Source organism: Bactrocera dorsalis, chromosome 4, assembly GCF_023373825.1.
Source record: "Bactrocera dorsalis isolate Fly_Bdor chromosome 4, ASM2337382v1, whole genome shotgun sequence".
NCBI classification, from domain to species: Eukaryota; Metazoa; Arthropoda; class Insecta; order Diptera; family Tephritidae; genus Bactrocera; species Bactrocera dorsalis.
This window is the reverse complement of record NC_064306.1, coordinates 30,908,351-30,929,225: the sequence shown is the minus strand read 5'-3', so window position 1 is coordinate 30,929,225 and position 20,875 is coordinate 30,908,351. Positions and strand designations below refer to the sequence as shown.

The following is a 20,875-nucleotide window of genomic DNA, read 5'->3' as shown; positions in this document are numbered from 1 at the left end:
AAAATACAGTTTCGAGAAAAACGCGTTTAAGGGGAAAGGCTGCTTTACAGGCTTCAAAAAATTCAAGAAAAAAGAAAAAGAAATGATTGATTAAAGCGAAATTTCTAGGGTTTATAGCCCCCTTATATATTTAAGCTTCATCCGAAAATTTTTTGGATACGAAATCTTTGATATTCTGATGATTCGCATGTCTAACAGAAACAAAGATTTTAAAGAGATTCATCTTTTTTAATAACTTATCTTCTATTAAACTAAGAAATTTACCAAAAAAGAGTGTAAAATTCTACAATATTTTAAATATTGAAAAAAATGGGTTTTGACCAAAAAATTTACTTCACGTAGCTTAAAAATATGTTCCAACTTAACTTTTCTTAGTTTTTTTGTTTGTTTAATCAGAAGTTAATTTAATGTCAAATTTACACAAAAAAATTGATTTTTTGAAGCTTCTACTGCAGGCTTCCTCCTTAAAGACGATGCACTTAGCCTAGCTAGTCTCGAGTGCATACGTTCTCAAGGCTGTATCTCCGAAGCTATTTTTCGGATCAATAAATTTAGGACAATGTTCTAAATATTTTGTTGAATTTAATGAGCCAAAAAAATCATGTAACCCCTCAAAAGATCGTTTTAAAAATCCTATACAGATAAGATAATATATAGAGGAGCAATACAAAGTGGCAATAAGTGCGAGAATAGTACGGAGGAGGTTGCAGGAGCTCGTTTCTATGCGCGAAAACCAGCTGCTAAATCGCTTATGAAAAAAATGAGGCTCGTTTAGAATGGGCGAAAACGCATCGTAACTGGTTCTCGGAGCAGTGGAAGTGGTAATATGGTCGAATGAAAGTAGATTTAATTTGCACTGCAACAACCATTTACCGTGTGTCAGTCGATTTCCGGATAAACGTTTCGCCGAAAATTGTGTGACGAGAACTATTAATCATCCTGAAAGCCTAATGGTCTGTGTGTTCTTTTCTTTTATATCGTGGATCTTTAACTTTTTACTGATGGAATGATGAACGACCAGAAGTATGGTGAAGTTGTATTCCATGCCCGTCACAGACGAACAATATGGGCATTTTTCTGAGGCCATCTCCCAGGACGACTACGCACCGTGCCATCGGTGTAAATCGGTAAGTTTTGTATCATCATGATTATGTTAAAGAAAATGTCATCTGTCTACATTTTCTTTTATTGCAGGTTCAGAAAATGTTTGCAGACGTTGGGATATCGCATATGGTATGGCAGGAAATTCTCTCGATTTGAACCCGATTGATAATCTTTGCCATGAAAAACAAAGTAGCTCAACATGGGCCAAGCTTAAAGACAGAACTGAAAATAAATACTTAATAAAGTGTGGGTGCAGGAAATTTCATCAGAATGCCTTGAAAACCTTGTTGGTTCAATATCTACCCGCGTACAAGCAGTTATTAGCCGACAAAGGTGATTCAACTGCATTTAATTTAATTAACTATTATAGAAGAAAAATATTTTCATGGTTTCCTTACAACAAATTACTTCCTCATAAAACTACTCATTTATTGAGCATTATATATATTCTGCATATATTTTAATTTTTAAAAAGGTTTGATAAGTTGAATCGCGGTAATTGCGAAAACGCTGCTAAAAACGAAAGGTAAAGTTTGCGTGGCCACGTGTTTGAAATATGTCAAAGAATGCATAAATTTCTATTTTTTACGTTTACAAGACGCGCATTTTTCGAACACCGCGAAATGGTTAAAAAAAGCTTGACAAGAATGAAAAATTAAAGGAATAAAGCTAAGTACTATTCCACAATATTATGTTTCATACAATATTTTATCCCCAGTGATTATTACTTTTTTCCCAGACTCAGAAAATTACTAGCTGAAAAAGTATTTCACACAAGAGATGGAGATTATCGCGAAGAAGAAAGCCATATTTTAATTACAATGAAACAAAAATTATTATTTAATTTTTAGACCAACAACTTTTCAGACTTTTTAGTACATATACATTCTATTTATAACCGTATCTGCCCCGATTCATCACAAAAATTAAATAATTTGCAGCAGTACCATTTTGCTTTGATTTTACAATTCTATTATGCTTTTATCGCTCAAACTCATTAAATTCAAGGCTTTCAGCTCAACACATCAATTTTGAATTTAGCATTTGAAATGTGGTTTCCGGTTAATTCTTTTCAAGTCTGTCAGCGCATTTCCAAACCATTTCGGCCACAAATCGACAAACTCTGAGAATCCGATTGACTAGCAAATCCACAGCAATTTTGTGGCTTTATATGCAGACAGACATTAATAACGGCTCTACAATGTCGGTAGATTTATTTTAATACTTTACAGTATTTATATATCGCACATGTTGTTGTTGTTGTCCATTTGCGCATTTCTATAAAAACACTTATTTATTTATTAACAATTCACAGCATTTGGCAATCAATGGAAGGCACTTTTCAATCTGCAAATCTGCAAAACTGAAACGCTTTGTTTTGCGAATTTGAATGAATTTAATTTGCACACATTTTGCATGACGTTTATTAAATCGTAAGTAGATTAAAGCGTGTAGATTAACAAGAACTTTTATGTGTACTTCAAGATTAAAGTGTGAACTCAATTAATTCCACAAAAGCACAGAGTTTATTCACGAATGAATGATGCAAAATCAATGGACTAGTTTCTCTTTCTTTCAATTAAATCTCAAAAGGCCGTTTAATCCGCTAAACTTAACCTACACCCAATTCATGTCTCTCTCACGGAACCACCGGATTGAGTATTACTTCATGGGAGAGAAAAATACATTTAAGTCTCTTCTGTTGTACTGACTGACTGACTCCTAATCTATTATAATTTTTTATTTTGTCTTAATTAGAGCTGACGCTTCGCACACAGCTTTCCATTTATCAGAGCCACATACTATATGTTGTCAAATTTTCCACCGTTACACTAGCAACGAGTGTAGTTTTTCACTTTTCCCTTATGTCTAAAAAAAGCGGATGCATTGAAAAATACATGTTCAGAGTCTTCTATGTCCTCTATATACGTCAGAAAATACGGACTAAATTCATGATTAATTTGGAACAGATACTTTCTAAAGTATCCATGGCCACTCAGTATTTGAGTTAGGTGGAAATTCAGGTCCCCATGTCGTCCGTCAATCCACAAATGAATGTCTGGGATCAGTCAGCTAGACTAATGCTTCAGCAGCTTCGCATGATATTATTCCGATTGCAGAAAACCTATGCACCGTTTTTAATAGTCTTACGTCTGATTTTATATTCAGCGCAACTTATTGCTTTTGCTATTAAGAATCGCCGGCTGGAACGCACGCAGCCTCTCTTGGCCATCATTGTCGATAGAGCATTATATGATATGTTTGCATTGTCGGAAATACGCGTATACGTCAATTGTTCATTAAATCGCAGATCATTGATGTAACCATCGCATTTACGCCGGAGGTCATCTAGATGCTTAGCTACTGCTGCAACTAAGAGGTCATCGGAATATGCGATTGTTTTCGTGTTCATACGCGTAGGTCCACGATTCAAAAACGATTTTCACGATTTTAAGACGTGATTCGAAGTTCTGGAGCAACAACTGGTTTTTGACGATCTTCACGAAATCACTCTTGAAGTGATCTACGACCTCGACTGAATTGACCATACCATCAATAAACACTGGTCTATAATGAAGCTTTATTGCCAAAAATTGAATAAAGTTCATCGATGTACTGTTGCTGAGATAACAAACATCGAAAGTTTTCGTTTCCATTTTTTGGCTGAATTGAATATTTCAAGTTACTGTAAACATGAGTAGTGGCCGTATGTCAAAACGGTCTGAGTGTGTACGATCAATATGCCGGTTGCTAGATTCCATACTAAGGTTGGCAAATCTCGAAACATAAAAGGCGAGTTACGCAGCACATTTCAGCTTGACAATTATGGAACCATCCTGTCGGATTTTTATAAACTTTGGTATTTTGTTTGCCAAGAAGTTTGCAATACCAAGAAGGAACCATCAGAGACCCCATAAAGTAGTTTGACAAGCTGAGTCGATTAAGCCACGTTCTTTTGTCCCAACGAATCTGCTCATTTGTTGGTATGGCCGATATCGGACGACTATAGTATACAACTGTCATAAAAATTGGGTGAAAGTTTTTGTGCGGAAAGCCTTTTAATTTGACGAGTGAAAATTAAAAGATTTGCTATGGGTTATTGCCCAAGGTAGTTATATACAAAATGTCTGATCAAAATCAAAATCAAGATGCAGATATTTTTATACCCTCTTATGCTATAAAAAAACATCTGTGAAGGGTATTATAGTCTAATCTAAATTAACATTCTTTCTGATTTTGCGTAATTCTCCACTAACTAAAATGAACTGGTCTCCCAGCTAAAAGGAATTTCAGACCTGTGTACGCCTGAAAACCTAATTCCGTACAATATATATACGATTAATTTTTCGATTAAATCAGAGGCGGCTTCGAATTGCCGATAATCTTTCTCAATAAAACTTATTTAAAAGGTCTGGCGAATGATTTATGAAAGTCAAAAGCTAAAGACGAGTATTGACTGTCTGTTGAGGCTTGAAATGAAGTTTCAGGTTGAGAATCAATACCTAAAAGGCAATATTGTGAAATAATTAAGTCAAAACAGAATCTTTTTTTTTTTTTAATTTTTAGTAGCACTATCATAATTGAAATAAAAAGGACTTATGTTTTTATTGAATCCAAACCACCGAATTAAAAACAAAAAAAAAAAACAATAATTATACTAAATCATAATACATTTGAGATAATTAATTCGAAGAATGTAGCTTTAAGTGTTTAACAGTTAAGTCACTGACTGCAATGCTCATCATTTCACTTTCCTTATCACCTCAACGATGAGGTAGCAGCGAGCCATAAGGCACAAACAAAATTACTACACATTTGCACTTTTCGCCCATTAAACTACGAGAAGGGCGAATATTCCGCAACAAGCATAAGGAATGGTAGAAAATTAGGCGCGGCCCAACTGACAAGCAGCAAAGGTCATCTGGATAGGCATTGAAAGGGCTATTAAATTAACCATAGGATTTTGTTGGCTGCCAGCAGACATATTTTAGGTATTCGAGTTCGACAAGCAGTGAATTCGCCAGTTCATGCCAGCACATCGATGAGTGAGTTAAGCTGTGTCTGTGAATGTGCGTACAGGGCGGTCATTTCTGGGAGGTTATAAAATAATAGTTTGAAATAGTGATATTTTTTTCGAAATTTAATGTTATAATTGGCTGTTTTGCTTTTGTTGTAATTATATGACGTAAATAATGCGTTTATAAGAAGACAGTGGGTAGTCGAGTCGGCTCCATTCGCAGCAACTCGGGCTGAGGTATCTTAAATTGGAAGCCTACAAAGTACAGCTTGTGCAAGAGCTCGGACGCTCGACCTTCCCAAGGGACATCGCTTTGATCTATGGGTTCTTGAAAAGTTCCAAGAAGATTCGACGTTTTCGAGTCAAACTCTATTCAAAGATGAGGCCCTTTTTTGCCTCAATGGATATGTTAACAAGCAAGATTGCCGCATTTTGGACGAAGAGCAACCTGAAGGAAATCCAGAGCTGTCATTTCATCCAGAAAAAAAATGGTTTGGTTTGTTTGGTGGGCCGGTGGAATCATCGGTCCATATTTCCTCAAAAATAATACCGGTGAGAACGTAACCGTCAATGGCGACCGTTATCGCGCTATGATAACCGACTATTTAATGCCTGCTCGTAATCTCGGCGACATTTTATTTCAACAAGACGTGATTTCGGCGCCACTTTCCACACATCGTATCAATCAATGGATTTATTGAGAGAATACATCGGTGAGCAAATAATTTTACGTTTTGGGCCGGTCGTTTGGCCACTAAGATCGTGTGATATCACAAAATTAGCCTTTTTTCTGTGAGAATGTGTAAAGTCTAAAGTCTGTTCCGACAATTCCGCTTCGATTCAAGCCTTGGAGCAAAACATCAAGTGTTTCATTCGCCAGTTACCAGTCCAAATGCTCGAGCGAGTCATCGAAAATTGGAGTCAACGGATGGACCATCTGAGAGGTTACAGCGGCCAACATTTAAAAAAGATAATCTTTGAAAAAAAAAGCCAAAGAATGTTCTTTTGAATGATTACACATTCCCCATTAAATATATGTATAGTTTCTGTGTTTTTTCTTTAAAAAGAAGGAACCTCGAAATAGATCAACCCTTATACAAGTAGTATATAGAAATAATACAATATTGAATACTTTTTAACAATATCAATATCTATTTTCTCACAACTTCCATAGAAAAATTTTCAAATTCAACAAATAATTCAAGTACTGAATTGAAAAAAATCCATACCCCGAAATTCCTGAAAAATATCGTTTAATGAAGGTTAAAAATTTAAATTTATATCTTGTTTATATCTAAAGATTAAAATCTCAATATACATACAAGTATATCCGCTTTTGAAAGTTGAAGTTTCAACGAAAGTAAAAACTAAGACCCTTTCAAGCTAAGGCGAAACCTTGACGAGGAGAGCTTACTAGCATAACCAACTGAAACTTAGACTCGTCATGACATATTGTCTAAACGAACTGAAATATTCAGGCTCAAACCGCGTGAAATTAGAAAAGCCTTCATTAGAAACCGATTGTCTGTGGCTCCAGAATGCAGATGTTAACTAGAAGAGTCTTTGATTTCCACAGAACGACATCACAATCGATATTTTGAAAACCTTAGGCGTAATTAACCCTTTAACAAAACTTTAAGGAGTCAATTAAAAAATTAATGAAAGACTTATGCCATCGAACAAACCAATGTATTAATCACCCTGTATGTCTAGACAGTTAAGCTAGAAATGGTAGTAGCCAACCGCTTTGGTGCGAGCACACGTAAGTGAGAATCTCGCAAAATCGTAAACCACTTTTTGTTTGCATGAGAACTTTTGGGTTGGTGGCGTTGAAGCGCGTTTCCGGTGTTACGCTGATTTGTTAACTGGTAGTTGCTAGTTGAATAATAGGCTTAGGTGCCGCCGTAGTCCCTTGTGCAGCGCTTTGTTTGTAGTCTTTAAGTACTTTGTGGGTATTTTTTGGCGCTTTTTCGAATTTTGCACACAAAATTAGCGGCCCAGCCAAACACTGCCGTTACAAACGCTGCCTCTGCGGCGCTGTTGTGGCTATAATGGTTTCGTGGTGAGGCGCTCAAAAAAGCTGCTCGAATTTGTAATAATGTTATACACATTTACTTGCATACGTGTATGTATGTTTATATATACTATGTATTATATTGTGCGATTTCAGTTTTTTTTGTATTGTTTGGTATGCCGAGGACGCAACACCACGTAACGCACATCAGTTACACCGCAACAATTTTTATGACAACGCAACTTTTTTATATTATTTCTACCTCGATAACAACAAAAAATGTGGCTGTTGCCAGTGTTATTATTAGCATTCTTGTTGTTGTAGGCATGTCGTGATAATATCTTTGTTGCTGCTGAATTAATTCGCCACTGACATCGGCGACACATACCAGCATGACAATTTGCCATTGTCGGCGCTGTCACTGCTGGTGCTGGTGAAGCGAGCTTTTGTTGCCATGTTTATGTTTGCTAATGCGACTGGTGGCAAGCCAGCATGTCCATGGGTTGTGCTGCGCGCGGCTCGTATTTTCACGTCAATTAAGGTGTAATTTTTAGCAACGCACAGCTACTTTTCAGCCTTCCGCTTGTGTTCCGCCGTTCGCTGTTACTCGGTCTCGATTTACGGCAGCGATACTTTCGATTCGACAACCAGAAAGGAAAGCGAAAGCCCAGCCTACCGCCAAAATGTGCATCTGCTGAGTTGCTATTTACTAGCATTATGTCGTCATTACTTTTATTGTCACCTTTTTTTCCTAATATTTTGCGATAACACAGATGCCGATATCCCTACAACAGTGTATACCCGTGTCGTTCGTTCCCCTATCGCGCCCGCATCACCTTCCTGCTACTCTTTTACAGTTACATTCCTTGTCGTAAGCCTATTTCCTTTGCTGTCTTTTGGCTAACGTCAACACGCCCAACTACTAATTCGATATTCGCTAATGAGCAACCACAAAAGTGTCAGACATAACCGCCAATAAATTGACACAATTTATTCGGGACATTTGCATTTTGTGCCTTTCGCGGCTCATAAACGCTTTAAATTTCATTTTTGTGCTCCCTCTTAACTCAGTGTTTGCCCTAATTGTGCTAATGAAGGAGCATACATAAGGCCTATGTGATTGTATCTCCAATCGTAGCTTAGGTCAAAAAGTAATGCACATAAAGTAATACATATCACAGGTGCCAGCGCAGCGTATCCATTTGTGTGAGCGTATTTGTCCTCATTGTGTCAGAATTTATGTTGGGTATATTCTCTTTTCGCACAGCCTTGACATTATCCAGCTTTCGACGAACCTACATATATTACAATTTGTAAATGTCTTATTACGAGCACATGTTTTATTTGAACCTTTGTCACGATTCCGGTGGATATATGTACGAATATAACCTAATTTTCTGCCTTTTCCTATTCTCGATAAAATCGCTTTACAAAACAACGAGAGTCCGATTTTAACGCCACCTACAGAAAATTTTAAGTGCTGCTGGCTTTTCGTCGGTTTCGTTGTTCATTTTCGTTTTTAATCGAAACCAGGTTCTTCTCCACCTGATCTTTCCAATGTAGTGGAGGTCTCCTTTTTCCTCTGCTTCCCCTGTGGGGTACTGCGTCAAATACTCTCAGAGCTGGAGTGTTTTCGTCCATTCGAACCACATGACCCAGCCAACGTAGCCGCCGTCTTTTAATGCGCTGAACTATGTCAATCTCGTCGTATATCTCATACAGCTCATCGTTCCATCGAATGCAATATTCGCCGTGGCCAATGCGCAGGAGACCATAAATCTTCCGCAGAACTTTTCTCTCGAAAACTCGTAAAGTTAACTCATGAGATGTTGCCATTCCGAAATTTAATGTTGGCTCTTTGTTCGAAGCTCATTTTCGCACCAATAACACAAACATACTGACACTTGAAACGCAATAACTTTACTTCCAATCAAATTCCATAAATGTCATGAATTCTCACAGGACAATCGATAAAGATAGAAGATTCTAACTCACCAGTCGACATATAGATGGCGCCACCAGGGGCGCTAGATTCAAAAAGTCCTGTTTACTTTGGAACACAACTTGTATAGCAGGACGAGAATAATGAGTGACTAACAGTTGTTCGTCGAAAGAGAACTTTACTTTTCAATTGCTTACTTAGTCCAAAGTAGAACCTGTTGGCAAGTGATCCTTACAGATATTTTGGAATTACTCAGTTTCAGTTTTCACAACCGTATTCGTTTTGCAAGTATACGAAATTCAGACATCGCGGGATGAAGGCAGCTCCCTTTCGTGCTGTCAAATCTCGACAAAGAGGTGGTGTGTGTCAATCCTGTTTTCACCGGTCTTTTCCAAGATTTGGCGCATGGTGAATATGTGGTCGGTTATTGATTTTCCAGGTCTAAAGCCACACTTATATGGTTCAATCAGTTTGATAACAGTGGACTTTAATCTTTCACGCAACATGCTCGAACTTAAACGCGATGTTGGGGAGGCTTATACCATGCATGCTCCATATCAGTTCTTCGCCCCGTATTTGAATAGCTCGGCCGGTAATCCATTGGTCCCCGCTGCTTTGTTGTTCTTCAGACGTGTAACTTCTTCCTGGTCGGGCAATGGAACGTCTGCTTCGATTGAGGAATCAGGTTCGCCTACTCCTGCCGTTAGTCCAAAGGATTATTTATACAGTCATATAAATGAAGTTATTTGCAAAAAGATACGTATATGAGAAAATAATATGGAGCTGTAACAAAAAAGTTGGAGATGATTGAAAAAAAAAAATATAATATATTGTTAATTAGGGTACACCGACACAAACAAAAATAATCAAAAATTTCCGTGACACGAATAATGTTTACAAATGTGATCAATGAAAATCGGCTTCAAAAATTTATACTTTAAGACTGCATTTATTCAGTTGCAAGCGACTTAGTGATCTGTACCAGAATTTTATTCATTTAAGTATGTTGCAATGTGAGCTATCATTTTGAATTTACGACCTTTCCGCTCAACATGATATCAGCAGTACGTCGGCCATCGGATCGAAAATACAAACCAAGTCGAAAGTTCGATTTCGGCACATAATTAGGCACTTTTAGTTGACTAACATCAAGTTCCGTGATTTTGAAGTTGAAATGCTAAGAAACATACGAGTAGATGGTGAAAATATAATTGAAAGAGAAAAATTGAGGCACCAAGCCAACTCACCGCCTTCACTGGACACATAGGTTTTTCATTAATGGCATCATATACAAGATTCATGATATCATTAACTATGTAAATGCTGTGCTTCTTAACTGAAAAAAATTCGCAGCAATTAAGATCCGATTTGAAGATATTATAGTAATTCTTAGTCGGACCTAAAACGTCGAATACAGCATTCGTGTCGAACCGTTCAACAGGTTGAAGAAGCGACAGCGTAAATGTAATTAAGTTGCTGCCGTTGCGCCGAGTGATATAGCATTGAAAGTATTCAATAACTGTTGGTGCGGTACTCGTGCATTTGATAGCGCTAACTTTAAGGTATGAGTCTCCAGTTGGTTCGGTTTTACTTCCAAAACGCGGCGACTTGGAGCGTTGAGCGCGGCAAGTTTGAACGATCAAGAGCAACAAAATTAAGGCGGAGGCCTTGGACTTGATGGACATTGTGCTTCGTTGTAAAATTTTCAGTTGGATAGCTCTTCGTTTAAAATATTTTTTTTTTGTGTATTTTCAAGGCACCAAAGCAATAAATGCACGCACTGCTTAATACTAAATGGGCTCAACGGATTTTTGAATAAACAAGCTTATAATAAGTACTTCTGAATGGTATCGAATACAAAATAATTATCAGATTTTTGATAAAGCTTATTATAATTCATCAAATTATATTATTAATATATAGTATATGGACGGAAGTGGTGAAAATCAATGGGTGCGTGACTGGTATGCGACGAGCCGTATCTCAAAGTCACGAGCAGCGGCAGGTAATACATTTTTGGACTCAACATCCCTTTATTCTCCGTGTCATAAATTTTTCTCTTATAATAATACATAAAAAACGAAACTTATCCAGCTTAAGGGCTTGTTATCACTTGAGAATTTCAAAAAATCTGTTGTAGTGCACATAAATATGAAACTATTGCCCTAAAATTTTATGTTAATATGACAAATTGCTTCAGAAATATGAGACTATTGTCCAACAATTTTAAGTTGATCCGAAAAATTGTTTCGCATTTAAGAAAAAAAAGTAACTTTGTTAAATCGGTATTTATTGAAAAATCGTTTACAGAGTCAGTGATGAAAATTCCTCCGAAACGTCTGGAGTGATCGTTTTGATATTTTCACACAATCACCTTATATACGTATGTATATATTTGTCAAATAATGATAGAAGGTGGATGTAGTCATGTGTAGAAGTTCACGCAAGTGAGTAAAGTTCTCCGATCGCCATTCACATGGGTGTGGCAAGAAACGATTCTTTTACATATGGCTCAATCAGCCCACGACTTCCCGTCTTGGACCAAGTATCGTCAGGGTGGTAGCCAAAAAACATCCGTTTAAAGGTGAGACTAACCACTAAACTGAGAAGCCGAGACCACCCATCCACAGGGTTGTGCGTTAAGTTTGAGACCCACCATGTGAAAAACACTACCAATGAAACAGCACAAACAGTCGCGAAAGAGAAACCCTCTTTTGATGGCGACCAAATGCATTAAGGGTTACAATTTAAGGGCATGCACCTGGATTTTCCGATCTCTGCCGCTGCCGCTGCCCGGCTGGTTGATGTCCTACTTACAGTAAAGTCTGACATCCCCACCGTCCAAGAAATGCAATGGCGGGACCTGAGGTAAGTAGGTGCTTGTGGAATTCACTACAAAGGTCATATAAATGAGCGCAAATTCGGTGTGGGATTCGTGGTGGAAGAGAGACTTTGTCGCCGAGTACTGGCATTTAGCCCAGTGGATGAACGTTTAGCTACAACCCGCATCAAACCGAAGTCCTTCAACATATCTCTGATTTGCGCCACGCCCCGGCGGAAGAGCCACGTGCTTGACCAGTTTAATGCCAGGGTGGTCAAAGAAGATATCTTTGGCACAACGGTCGGAAAATTCAGCTTCCATAATGAAAGATACTCAAATGGTAAAAACTGTGAGACGACATTTCAAGCTCGTTACGTACAGCTGCAAACGAAATCATTGGTTTTCGGAAAAGGCAAAAGAACAGCTAGTACGATGAGATGTACCGTAACGCACTGGAGATAAAACAGACTGCTTACCTCGCAACGTTACAATCGACCACAACATGTACGAGATGGCATAGATACCGAAGAGACGAAGTTGCTGACAGAAAAGAGAGAGGCCGAAACGTGTGAGTACGAAGAGCTTGATAAGCTAGCCGACAGGAATTCTACGAAAAGATGCGGTGACTAACAGAAGGTTTCAAGACAGGAGTATACTTTAGTAGAATCCCCAGAGGTGATATAATGACCGATGCCCAAAGCATACTATAATTATGGTGGGAAAACTTCTCCAGCCTGCTGAATGAGAGTGAAAGCATAACAACAGGAAGAAGTTCGAATAGCATTTGCCCATCTGAAGGACAGCATAACAGCGGCGGCCGTAGAATTGCAGTCCGAGCTTAATACGGCAGCTAAGAACTAATAAGCTTTTTTGTAGAATATAGTCGGACGAAAGCATGCCCGACGATTGAAATTTAAGTGTGCCCTGTCTAATCCAGAAAAAAAAGAGGCCCCACAATCTGCACCAACTACCGTGGAATAAGCGTTTGCTGTATGGCATGTAGCGCCGTCCTGCTAGAACCAAATGTTGTCCAAGTCTTCCTCTTCAATTTGCTTGAAGAAAAATTCGATTAACATTGCGCGATATCGCTCACCATTGATGGTTACGGCGGTTCCTTCTTCATTTTCGAAGAAAAATGGGCCGATGATTCCACCAGACCAAAATCCGCACCATACAGTGATTCGTGCTGGGTGCATTGGCTTCTCGACGATTACGTGCGGGTTTTCTGTGCCCCAAATGCGACAATTCTGCTTGTTAACGTAACCATCGAGGTGGAAATGAGCCTCGTTCGAAAAGATGATTTTTCGGTAAAATTGACCATCCTTGGTCAAACGATCTTCTGCCCAATCTGCGAACTGTAGAATAGTGAATAGCGACCCATTTCGTAAATTTTAGACTTTTTACTGAATATCTGTCACTTTCCGAATGGTATTTGACGTTTCCAATGTCGAAATATAGATAATTCAAATTTAAAACGTCAGATGGCCCACCCGTTATTTATTATTTTAATTACAGTGACTTATACAACATTTTAGAATGTTAACAGTTTAGAAATACATTAAACTGAGTTCAACACCTTCCCCAAAACCACGACACGAGCAGCTCGTCGTCCCGATGTGCTCAAATAAAGGCCACTGCGAAATTTGGCCTTCGGAATATAAGCAGGCAAAAATGTTTCAGGTACGTTGAAATCGGTAATAGTGTAATTAAAATGCTAAAAAGAGGGTTATAAACAAATTAACTTATAGAATTGTAAATTTAACAGTGTTAAGTCTTACGCACCGCTTTCAAAGGACAAGTGGGTCGCTCATTGACTGTAGCGAACATTACATTTAGAAAAGTATCAAATATCTTCAAGCCATGTTTCCCAGTGGACAAAATGGCACAACAATCAACTGTTTTGTTGAAAACATTCACGAGTCGGCCATTCGCCTGATAAATATCGAGCACAACATCCGCTTTCAACTTGCTGATAGGTTTTCGTAGCACCAGCGAACCCGAACTGTATGAACGATTATTGCGCCAGGTGAGCTGGCATTCGAAGAATTCGATAACATTTGGTACTGTGTGCTCGCATTTTAAGTTTGTGGCATTAATGCGAAAAGAACGCGCAACATTCGTATCAGTTTTCGCTTCTTTTTTGACGCGAAGAGCTCCGACATTGAAGCTAAAAAGCTTATTTGCGAGCAGTCCTACTAAAATATAATATAAGACTTGTTTACGTTTGGCGTCGCTAAAGAACATTCTTCTTTTTCGGCTAATTCAACAGACGAACTTAGTAGTACTGAACGCGATGTGTTAGTTTTGTCTGCCCCATTAGTTTTTAATAGTTTTAAATTCGTGTCTAAAATAATTATCTAAAAAATATGTTGAACTAATAATATCATTAACTAATGGTGCTTTGTTTTCACTGATATGTCTGGATGATTAAAAGGTAAATATTTTGAAATATATATGAGCCCATCGACAAGTAAACCATGCGTGGTGAAGATAAGTTAAGCTAGGCTTTATCATAATTTGTCAGACCTTATAAACATATTAAGTCTTTTGAAACTATTTATAATGTCAACAACAGCAACATGGCTGGCCGGAAACGTACGAGGTAAAGTTAGAGCAACGAAGCTACAATACCCTTCAAAAATACAAAAAAATCCTTAAAAGAACTTTAAAAGGTACCTTTGTATCGCAGCTAAACAGAGTTTTTATGGAAAGTATTTGGACTGATTTTATTCCGCTGCGACTATACTTCGGAGGGTGCGCGGACCCACTTCCTAGGTAACGAACGAGCGGCTGGTCAGTTGTCTCCGAACAGGACAAACATTTTCGCGCGATGTGTTTCTGTGAGTGATGCAAGCCGAAAATGCAGCGTTCGTTAGAGCAGAGCTACACAAATAAATTCTGTGTGAAACTCGGTAAACCTACGACGGAGAAGTCTGGTATGATCAAGCAGGTTTACCCAGATGTTGCTTTAGCAAGAAGTGGTGTGTTTCATTGGCACTAGACCTTTTTGGAGGGACAAGAAAAGCTCGCTGATGAATGAGCAAATACAAAATGAAAATGATGCTCATTGTCTTTTTTGACACCTAAGGCAGCGTTCACCATGAATTTGTTCCTCCTGGACAAACCGTCAACACCAAGTTTTATGTGGAAGTCCTCAAGAGACTCAAACGAAGGGTCAATCGGGTCCAAAAAGACATCGCAGCCGATTAAAAGTTGCACCACAATAACGTTCCGGCTCACATCGCCTTTCTTGTGGACAGCACCTAACCAAGGCTGGCATCCCAACACTTCTGCAGCCGGCCTATCGCCTAGATGTTACACTCCTTGACTTTTTTTGTTTCCTTGCCTGAAAAGGCAAATGAGAAGCAAGCATTTTGAGACGACAGAGGGGATCCAAGCAGCATGCACCTCGGCTCTTAAGACTATTCCGGAGAATACCTTCCGTGACGCCTTTAATGCTTACAAATCGCGTTGGCAGCACTGCATCGACGCCGAAGGAGCCTATTTTGAAAGTTTTTAATTGTAATGATTGGTTCAATATTTATATCCTGAACAGAGTATATTAAGTTTGTCACGAAGTTTGTAACACCCAGAAGGAAGGGCAGAGACCCTATAAAGTATAAATATAAATGATCAGTATGTTGAGCTGAGTCGTCTGTGCGTCCGTCTATCTGTATATATACGAACTAGTCCCTCAGTTTTTAAGATATCGTTTTGAAATTTTGTAAACGTCATTTTCTCTTCAAGAAGCTGCTCATTTGTCGGAACTGCCGATATCGGACCACTATAACATATAGCTGCCATACAAACTGAACGATCGGAATCAAGTTCTTGTATGGAAAAGTTTCACATTTGACAATGTATCTGCACACAAGTTGGCACATATTATTTTCTATGATAATAATGTGAGATAAGAAAAAATTGTTCAGATCGAATTACTATAGCTATAGCTGCCATACAAACTGGACACATAGTTAAAGTTTTTTCTTGTTTGATTTTAAAACGTCTCAGTCCTATTACTTTCCGGAAAAACCCTGTATAATTCTATCTGAATAATTTCTTTGACGATTGCAACGTTGCTTTGGACAATAGCCCACGACAAATTCGGTGAAGATATCTCGACAAATGAAGAAGCTTTCCATATAATCACTATATTTCGGTTGTTCAGTTTGCATGGCAGCTTTATGTTAGAGTGATCCTATTCCTACCGACAAATATACAACTTCGTGATGAGAAAAAAACAGGTGCAAAATTTCAGATTGAAATCTCAAAAACTGAGGGACTAATTGGCACATTATATATGTATACAGTCGGACGAACAGATAAATTAACATGGCTAAATCTACTCAGCCCCGAGATAAGCCACACGCACAAATCGAAGAACCGCCTTTGTGGCGCCATCTTTCAATTATAAATCAGAAAGTCCAAGGTTCAAACATGCAAAAATGTCTCGCATTAGGCGACAACGAAGCCTAGTTGGAACCCAAAAGTATTGTATTATTTATCATACGAAACTTTTATATTATTCATTAAAAATCCCAACGTAACACGGGCAAACATTTTTCCCACCAAAGTTTTAAGTAGTACTTGTGGCCTGACTTGACTTGTTTTTAGATAATTCGTCAGAAATCTTAAGGGTATAGTTCACACTTGTAAGAAATATTACCACTAGAGGCCGCTGAAGCTTTTAAAGTTTTGATCTAACAATGAATTTAGTCGCTGATATGACGATCGGTACGTTCAAATTTCCGCTGGATAAGTCGAGTAACTAGAGTCACTAGATAAGTGCAGATTCTTAGCTGAAGCTTTTATAGTCCCGGAAAGATGGTCACAAGCTTCTGAGGCTTCGATTTAATTAATAAAGACAATCAGAAGATTTCAAAATGTGATCGTGATATGTGCTTTGGAAACTTTACGGACAACGAAAAGATCAAATATTCAGGAAATAATGACAAGACGAATTCTTTATGACCTCAGAAAGTTTTGTTATCACCTAAAAGAATGTTAGTTACGACGGAATTTTAAACTAACACAAGGTCTGCTGCGAACATCGACACGCTAGGACACACACGGCTTAGCCTACCGCAGGACCGCTGGCAAGTAGAATGGAACTGCTCATGAACCCAACGCAGTCATTGCTTTTATAGGTGGAAAGTACTTATTTAGGTGCAGAAGACAGCAGGCTTAAGAGAAAAAAGATGAAATAGAAAAACACATCCGTTGCCTTGTGGAGGCGAGGAAGCAAACACTTGGTATCTGACAAAGTTCGGTAGACAAAGGAAACGCAAGGTAGATGGACTAAACTAAGCAAAGATATAGAGATAGATAGATTACTGTAGAAAGCATGATGAGTAGTTCGTCCACTTAATACAAATGCTCTCCCGTCATTGGTATTTTTCAAAAAATAAATGTAAAACGTGGGAAAGGGGAATGTGCTGTATGTAATTATGGAGACAAATCACTAGACGACGCAAATCACGACTTGTTTTAAGTGGAAAGAAGCACGGAGAATATAAGAAAATAAGCTTTGTCAACTCGATACGGAAATATAGTAGAAAAAATATAGTCAGCGACAAAAACTGATAGCGAATTTTTTCGTATATGGAATATGCATAAGGAACTAAGAAAACATGAACGCAGGCCCTTCGGCCCAGGAAAACCCGAATCAATGACAGATGAGCCAAATAGTTTAATGCTCCCTACAACATCGTAAATATTCCTCGACCGAAGGAGAGTAAAAATTGACCTGCAATAGAAACGTCTAGGAAGCCTTGCCCTAAAGTGATGCGAAAGCGGTCCGGGAGCAGGAAACAAATATGGGAGTGTTTTAGCGGCTCCTTATATGATGCGGAAGCATTTAAAATGAAAAAGAAGCAAGTCCCAGGAATATAATACTTTTGAGATTAATAAGTAAAAAAAAAGCAATTTGCAAGTTGTGTTCCGCAAAATATACGAATACATATACAGAAAGTGCTTTCAAATCACAAAATAACGAAACTGGAAACCTGCAAACTTTCAAACTAGCAAACTGCTAAATTCTCTAAAGCTGCCACTTAAGCAAACAACTTAATTTAGTTGCTGCACAACAACAACAATAAGAACTCATTACGCAGTGAATATTTTTGACACTGCCAAAAGCTGGTCTTTCAAATGCAACCTTGCAAAAGTGCGATAAGTTCAAAAATTCGCCAGATAAAAAAAAACTCGCACTCGTGACACTCGCGCTGCTTTTACTTTGTCTCAGCTAACTGGTGGTGCTTTGCTCTGTCAACATCCTTGCTGTTTTCACTAATTTTCCACTTCTCCACTTTAAGCAGCTGAGTATTTTTGGAAAGTGCATAATTCTCAAATGAACAAAGTAAACAGAAATGAATGCCGTGGCGTTAGATCGCAGACACACAGCGAATACAGTGCTTTGCCAGCGCCACGTTTCCGTCGTTGCGCTCCCCTTTTCATTCCACATCCAAGCAGTTGGCAACACCACAAACCACCTCTGCACCCGCTCTCACCTATTCGAGAGCATTTTTTCGCTTTTCTTCTTCTCATTTTGTATAAATTTCACTTAGTCGCTTTTTAGGTGCCGCCGCGTTTGCTATCTCATCAGCGTCATATTGCTTGACACCCCGTAATTTCGGTCTAATTTGTTGTTGTGGCATTACGCTGCGCTGGCATGAAATGATAGCAGCAGGGCCGAGCTTGAGGGTAAGTGTGAAAAACTAAATTTGAAAGTGGCAAAATTACTGCGAAATCGCAAGAAAACACTGGCTGCCCTTCACTGACGCCAACCGGCACTCTTGTACTTACCGCCTCCAGCGCACACCCCAACTGCACGAGCGGCCGGTCGAGTTCACTGGATTGTGTGTATATGTGTGTGTGTGTTTATTTGTCGTTTCTTTGCATGATAATGTGCAAATCACTTCATTGTCACAGTTTGTTGCCAGTGCTAGTGATTGTGTATATTTAATAGGCTTAACGGATGAGCCGCACCCAAGCTGCATGGCGTGCGCTCGTTGCTTTTCACTCCCGCTCGTCATTCTCACGTAGCGTAAATCACCATCTACAATTGAAGTGTGCTACTATTCTGGCTGTTGCAAGCATTGGTTTCTTGCCGTTTATACCCAACGCAGAATTATGAAGAATTACAAAGCTATGTGCCACTAGTGGTTCCCAAACACAATATGGCTTTTAAGGCACCATTTCGAAAGAAAATTTGAAAATTGCACTGAAACTCATGGAACTTATTGTATCTCCATTTCTCTTTAGTTAAAGATCTTGAACCAGATGGAAAGACGATCATCCACAGCCTTACTAACGCAACTTCGACGTTAAACGGCAAGGATTCTCCAATAAAAAGTTCAACTTCACACTTAAAATGATGTCTTTCCTTCTGCCAATAACAGCAGAAAGGAACCGCTCCTGTCCATCCTTGTCAATCCGATTTCATTTCAACCAGTGGCATATCGGGACTACACTGAATGCCATCCTCGAGTGCGGTTCGGTTTAGTGCCCTTCAGGAACTACTGATTTAGCAGTTAGCTTGCTGTTATTAAATATCTTCCATTAAGATGGTTAGTTAGTGCTTATAATTGGGCGATGAGTATTATGCAATGGTTCGTGAAACAATCCGTTGATCTTCTTCTTCTTTAATGGCGTAGACACCGCGAAAGGCTGTTGTGACCTTTTCGTTGAGGGTGTTTTTTACGTGGCGGATCTCAAACCTAGCGCACATTCCTTTGATCACATGTTCAATTCAAAGAACGTATGTATCCTGTTGTCTTCTTGAGCTTGGTGAGTCGCAAATGCTGCTGGCTCGAGCTCGTCTGCAAGCGGTTCTTCACCCTCATATTGGTTCTTCATTCTTTAAGGCAGATATTTTAACAGGTCACTGTCCTGTCGGAATCCAAAGGAACAGGTGAAAATCTTATCGGATGCCAGTTGTAGAATTTGCTTTGAAAAATACAACTTAGATTCATTTCGACACTTCCACCTTAATTGTATCTTCTCTGCGAGAGTAAGTATGAAACACCTTGGATCTCAAACCATTAAGGAGAACTTTAGACACACGTGATCCAACCACAGAAGTTTTACAAAAGACTAGCGTGGTTCCTATTCTGAGGATCAGCCATAAAATCTAGCTTAACCTAACCTTAAAATCATCTAACACGAAATACCATGAAAGTTCGTCGTTATGACTATAAAATAACATAAATATGTACAACTATGAAACTCAAAAGCGACAGACGTATGCTCAACAATTTTTTCTTCCTTCTGATGGTATTTCGTTGTTGTTGTTTTTGTTGTAGAGACAGAATTCTACCGAGCTGACAGTCCTTTGCCGGATAAAAATCCGGATCTGTTCCGGTTATGTAGACCCGACTGTTATGGGAGCGGATTTGGAGTTCGTCTGCCTGTTCGGTTAGTTGTTCCGATCAGCTCGCACTTCATATAATATAGAACTAATAATCCGCGAATCTTTAAACCTGAAGCTTCCAACATTGCGTTCAACCCGTAACCGAATACACCGCACTTGTTTGCGACAATTCTTTTCGCAAACCTTCTGCTTATTTGTGATTTGCGTATTTGCTTGTACCGTTGACTGATTCGCTGATGCCTTTTGTCGGCATTTCACGGTGTCTTTAACATGAATTCCATTTTATTCTGTTTCACACAATCAAACCATTCTGCCAATAGACTATCGCCCAAAAGCATTGCAGTTCTCGCGCCGTACAACCTGTGTTGCCACATTCACACAAATTGACGAAAATGAAATAAAACATTAATACAGTAGTTGAAAATCAGTCAAACGACTTAGCTCATTTTTGTGTGAAATGTTCGTCACTGATTTTATACAAAAATGATTTTAGTTCTCTACAGTTGAGCCCACCTTCACAGGCGGCCATAAATGAATTTGGAATTGACTTTTCTCACCCGAAATGAAATTATCTAAAATAGTTAAATTGCAGCTGCGGATTAACT

The 20,875-nt window shown here is 38.7% G+C and overlaps 2 protein-coding genes across 2 annotated transcripts in view; both read right to left on the bottom strand.

Annotated features, from left to right (window-relative positions):
• The window catches only part of LOC105224244 (uncharacterized), a 148,990-nt gene that overhangs the window by 102,675 nt on the left and 25,440 nt on the right, over window positions 1-20,875 (bottom strand). The window lies entirely within an intron of this gene.
• LOC109579411 (uncharacterized) lies at window positions 13,160-14,557 on the bottom strand. Its single transcript, XM_019989548.2, has 2 exons — window positions 13,682-14,557; window positions 13,160-13,613 (listed from the first exon to the last, which is right to left on the bottom strand). The coding sequence occupies exons 1-2, from the start codon at window positions 14,141-14,143 to the stop codon at window positions 13,458-13,460; spliced, it is 618 nt and encodes a 205-aa protein (XP_019845107.2). The 5' UTR covers window positions 14,144-14,557; the 3' UTR covers window positions 13,160-13,457.

Excerpts from the sequence above, each read along its gene's own strand:
- LOC109579411 (XM_019989548.2), bottom strand. The coding sequence starts at position 14,143 with ATGTTCTTTAGCGACGCCAAACGTAAACAAGTCTTATATTATATTTTA. Across the intron at positions 13,614-13,681 it reads CCACTTGTCCTTTGAAAGCG|CATTTTAATTACACTATTAC; the intron begins GTGCGTAAGACT and ends CCCTCTTTTTAG.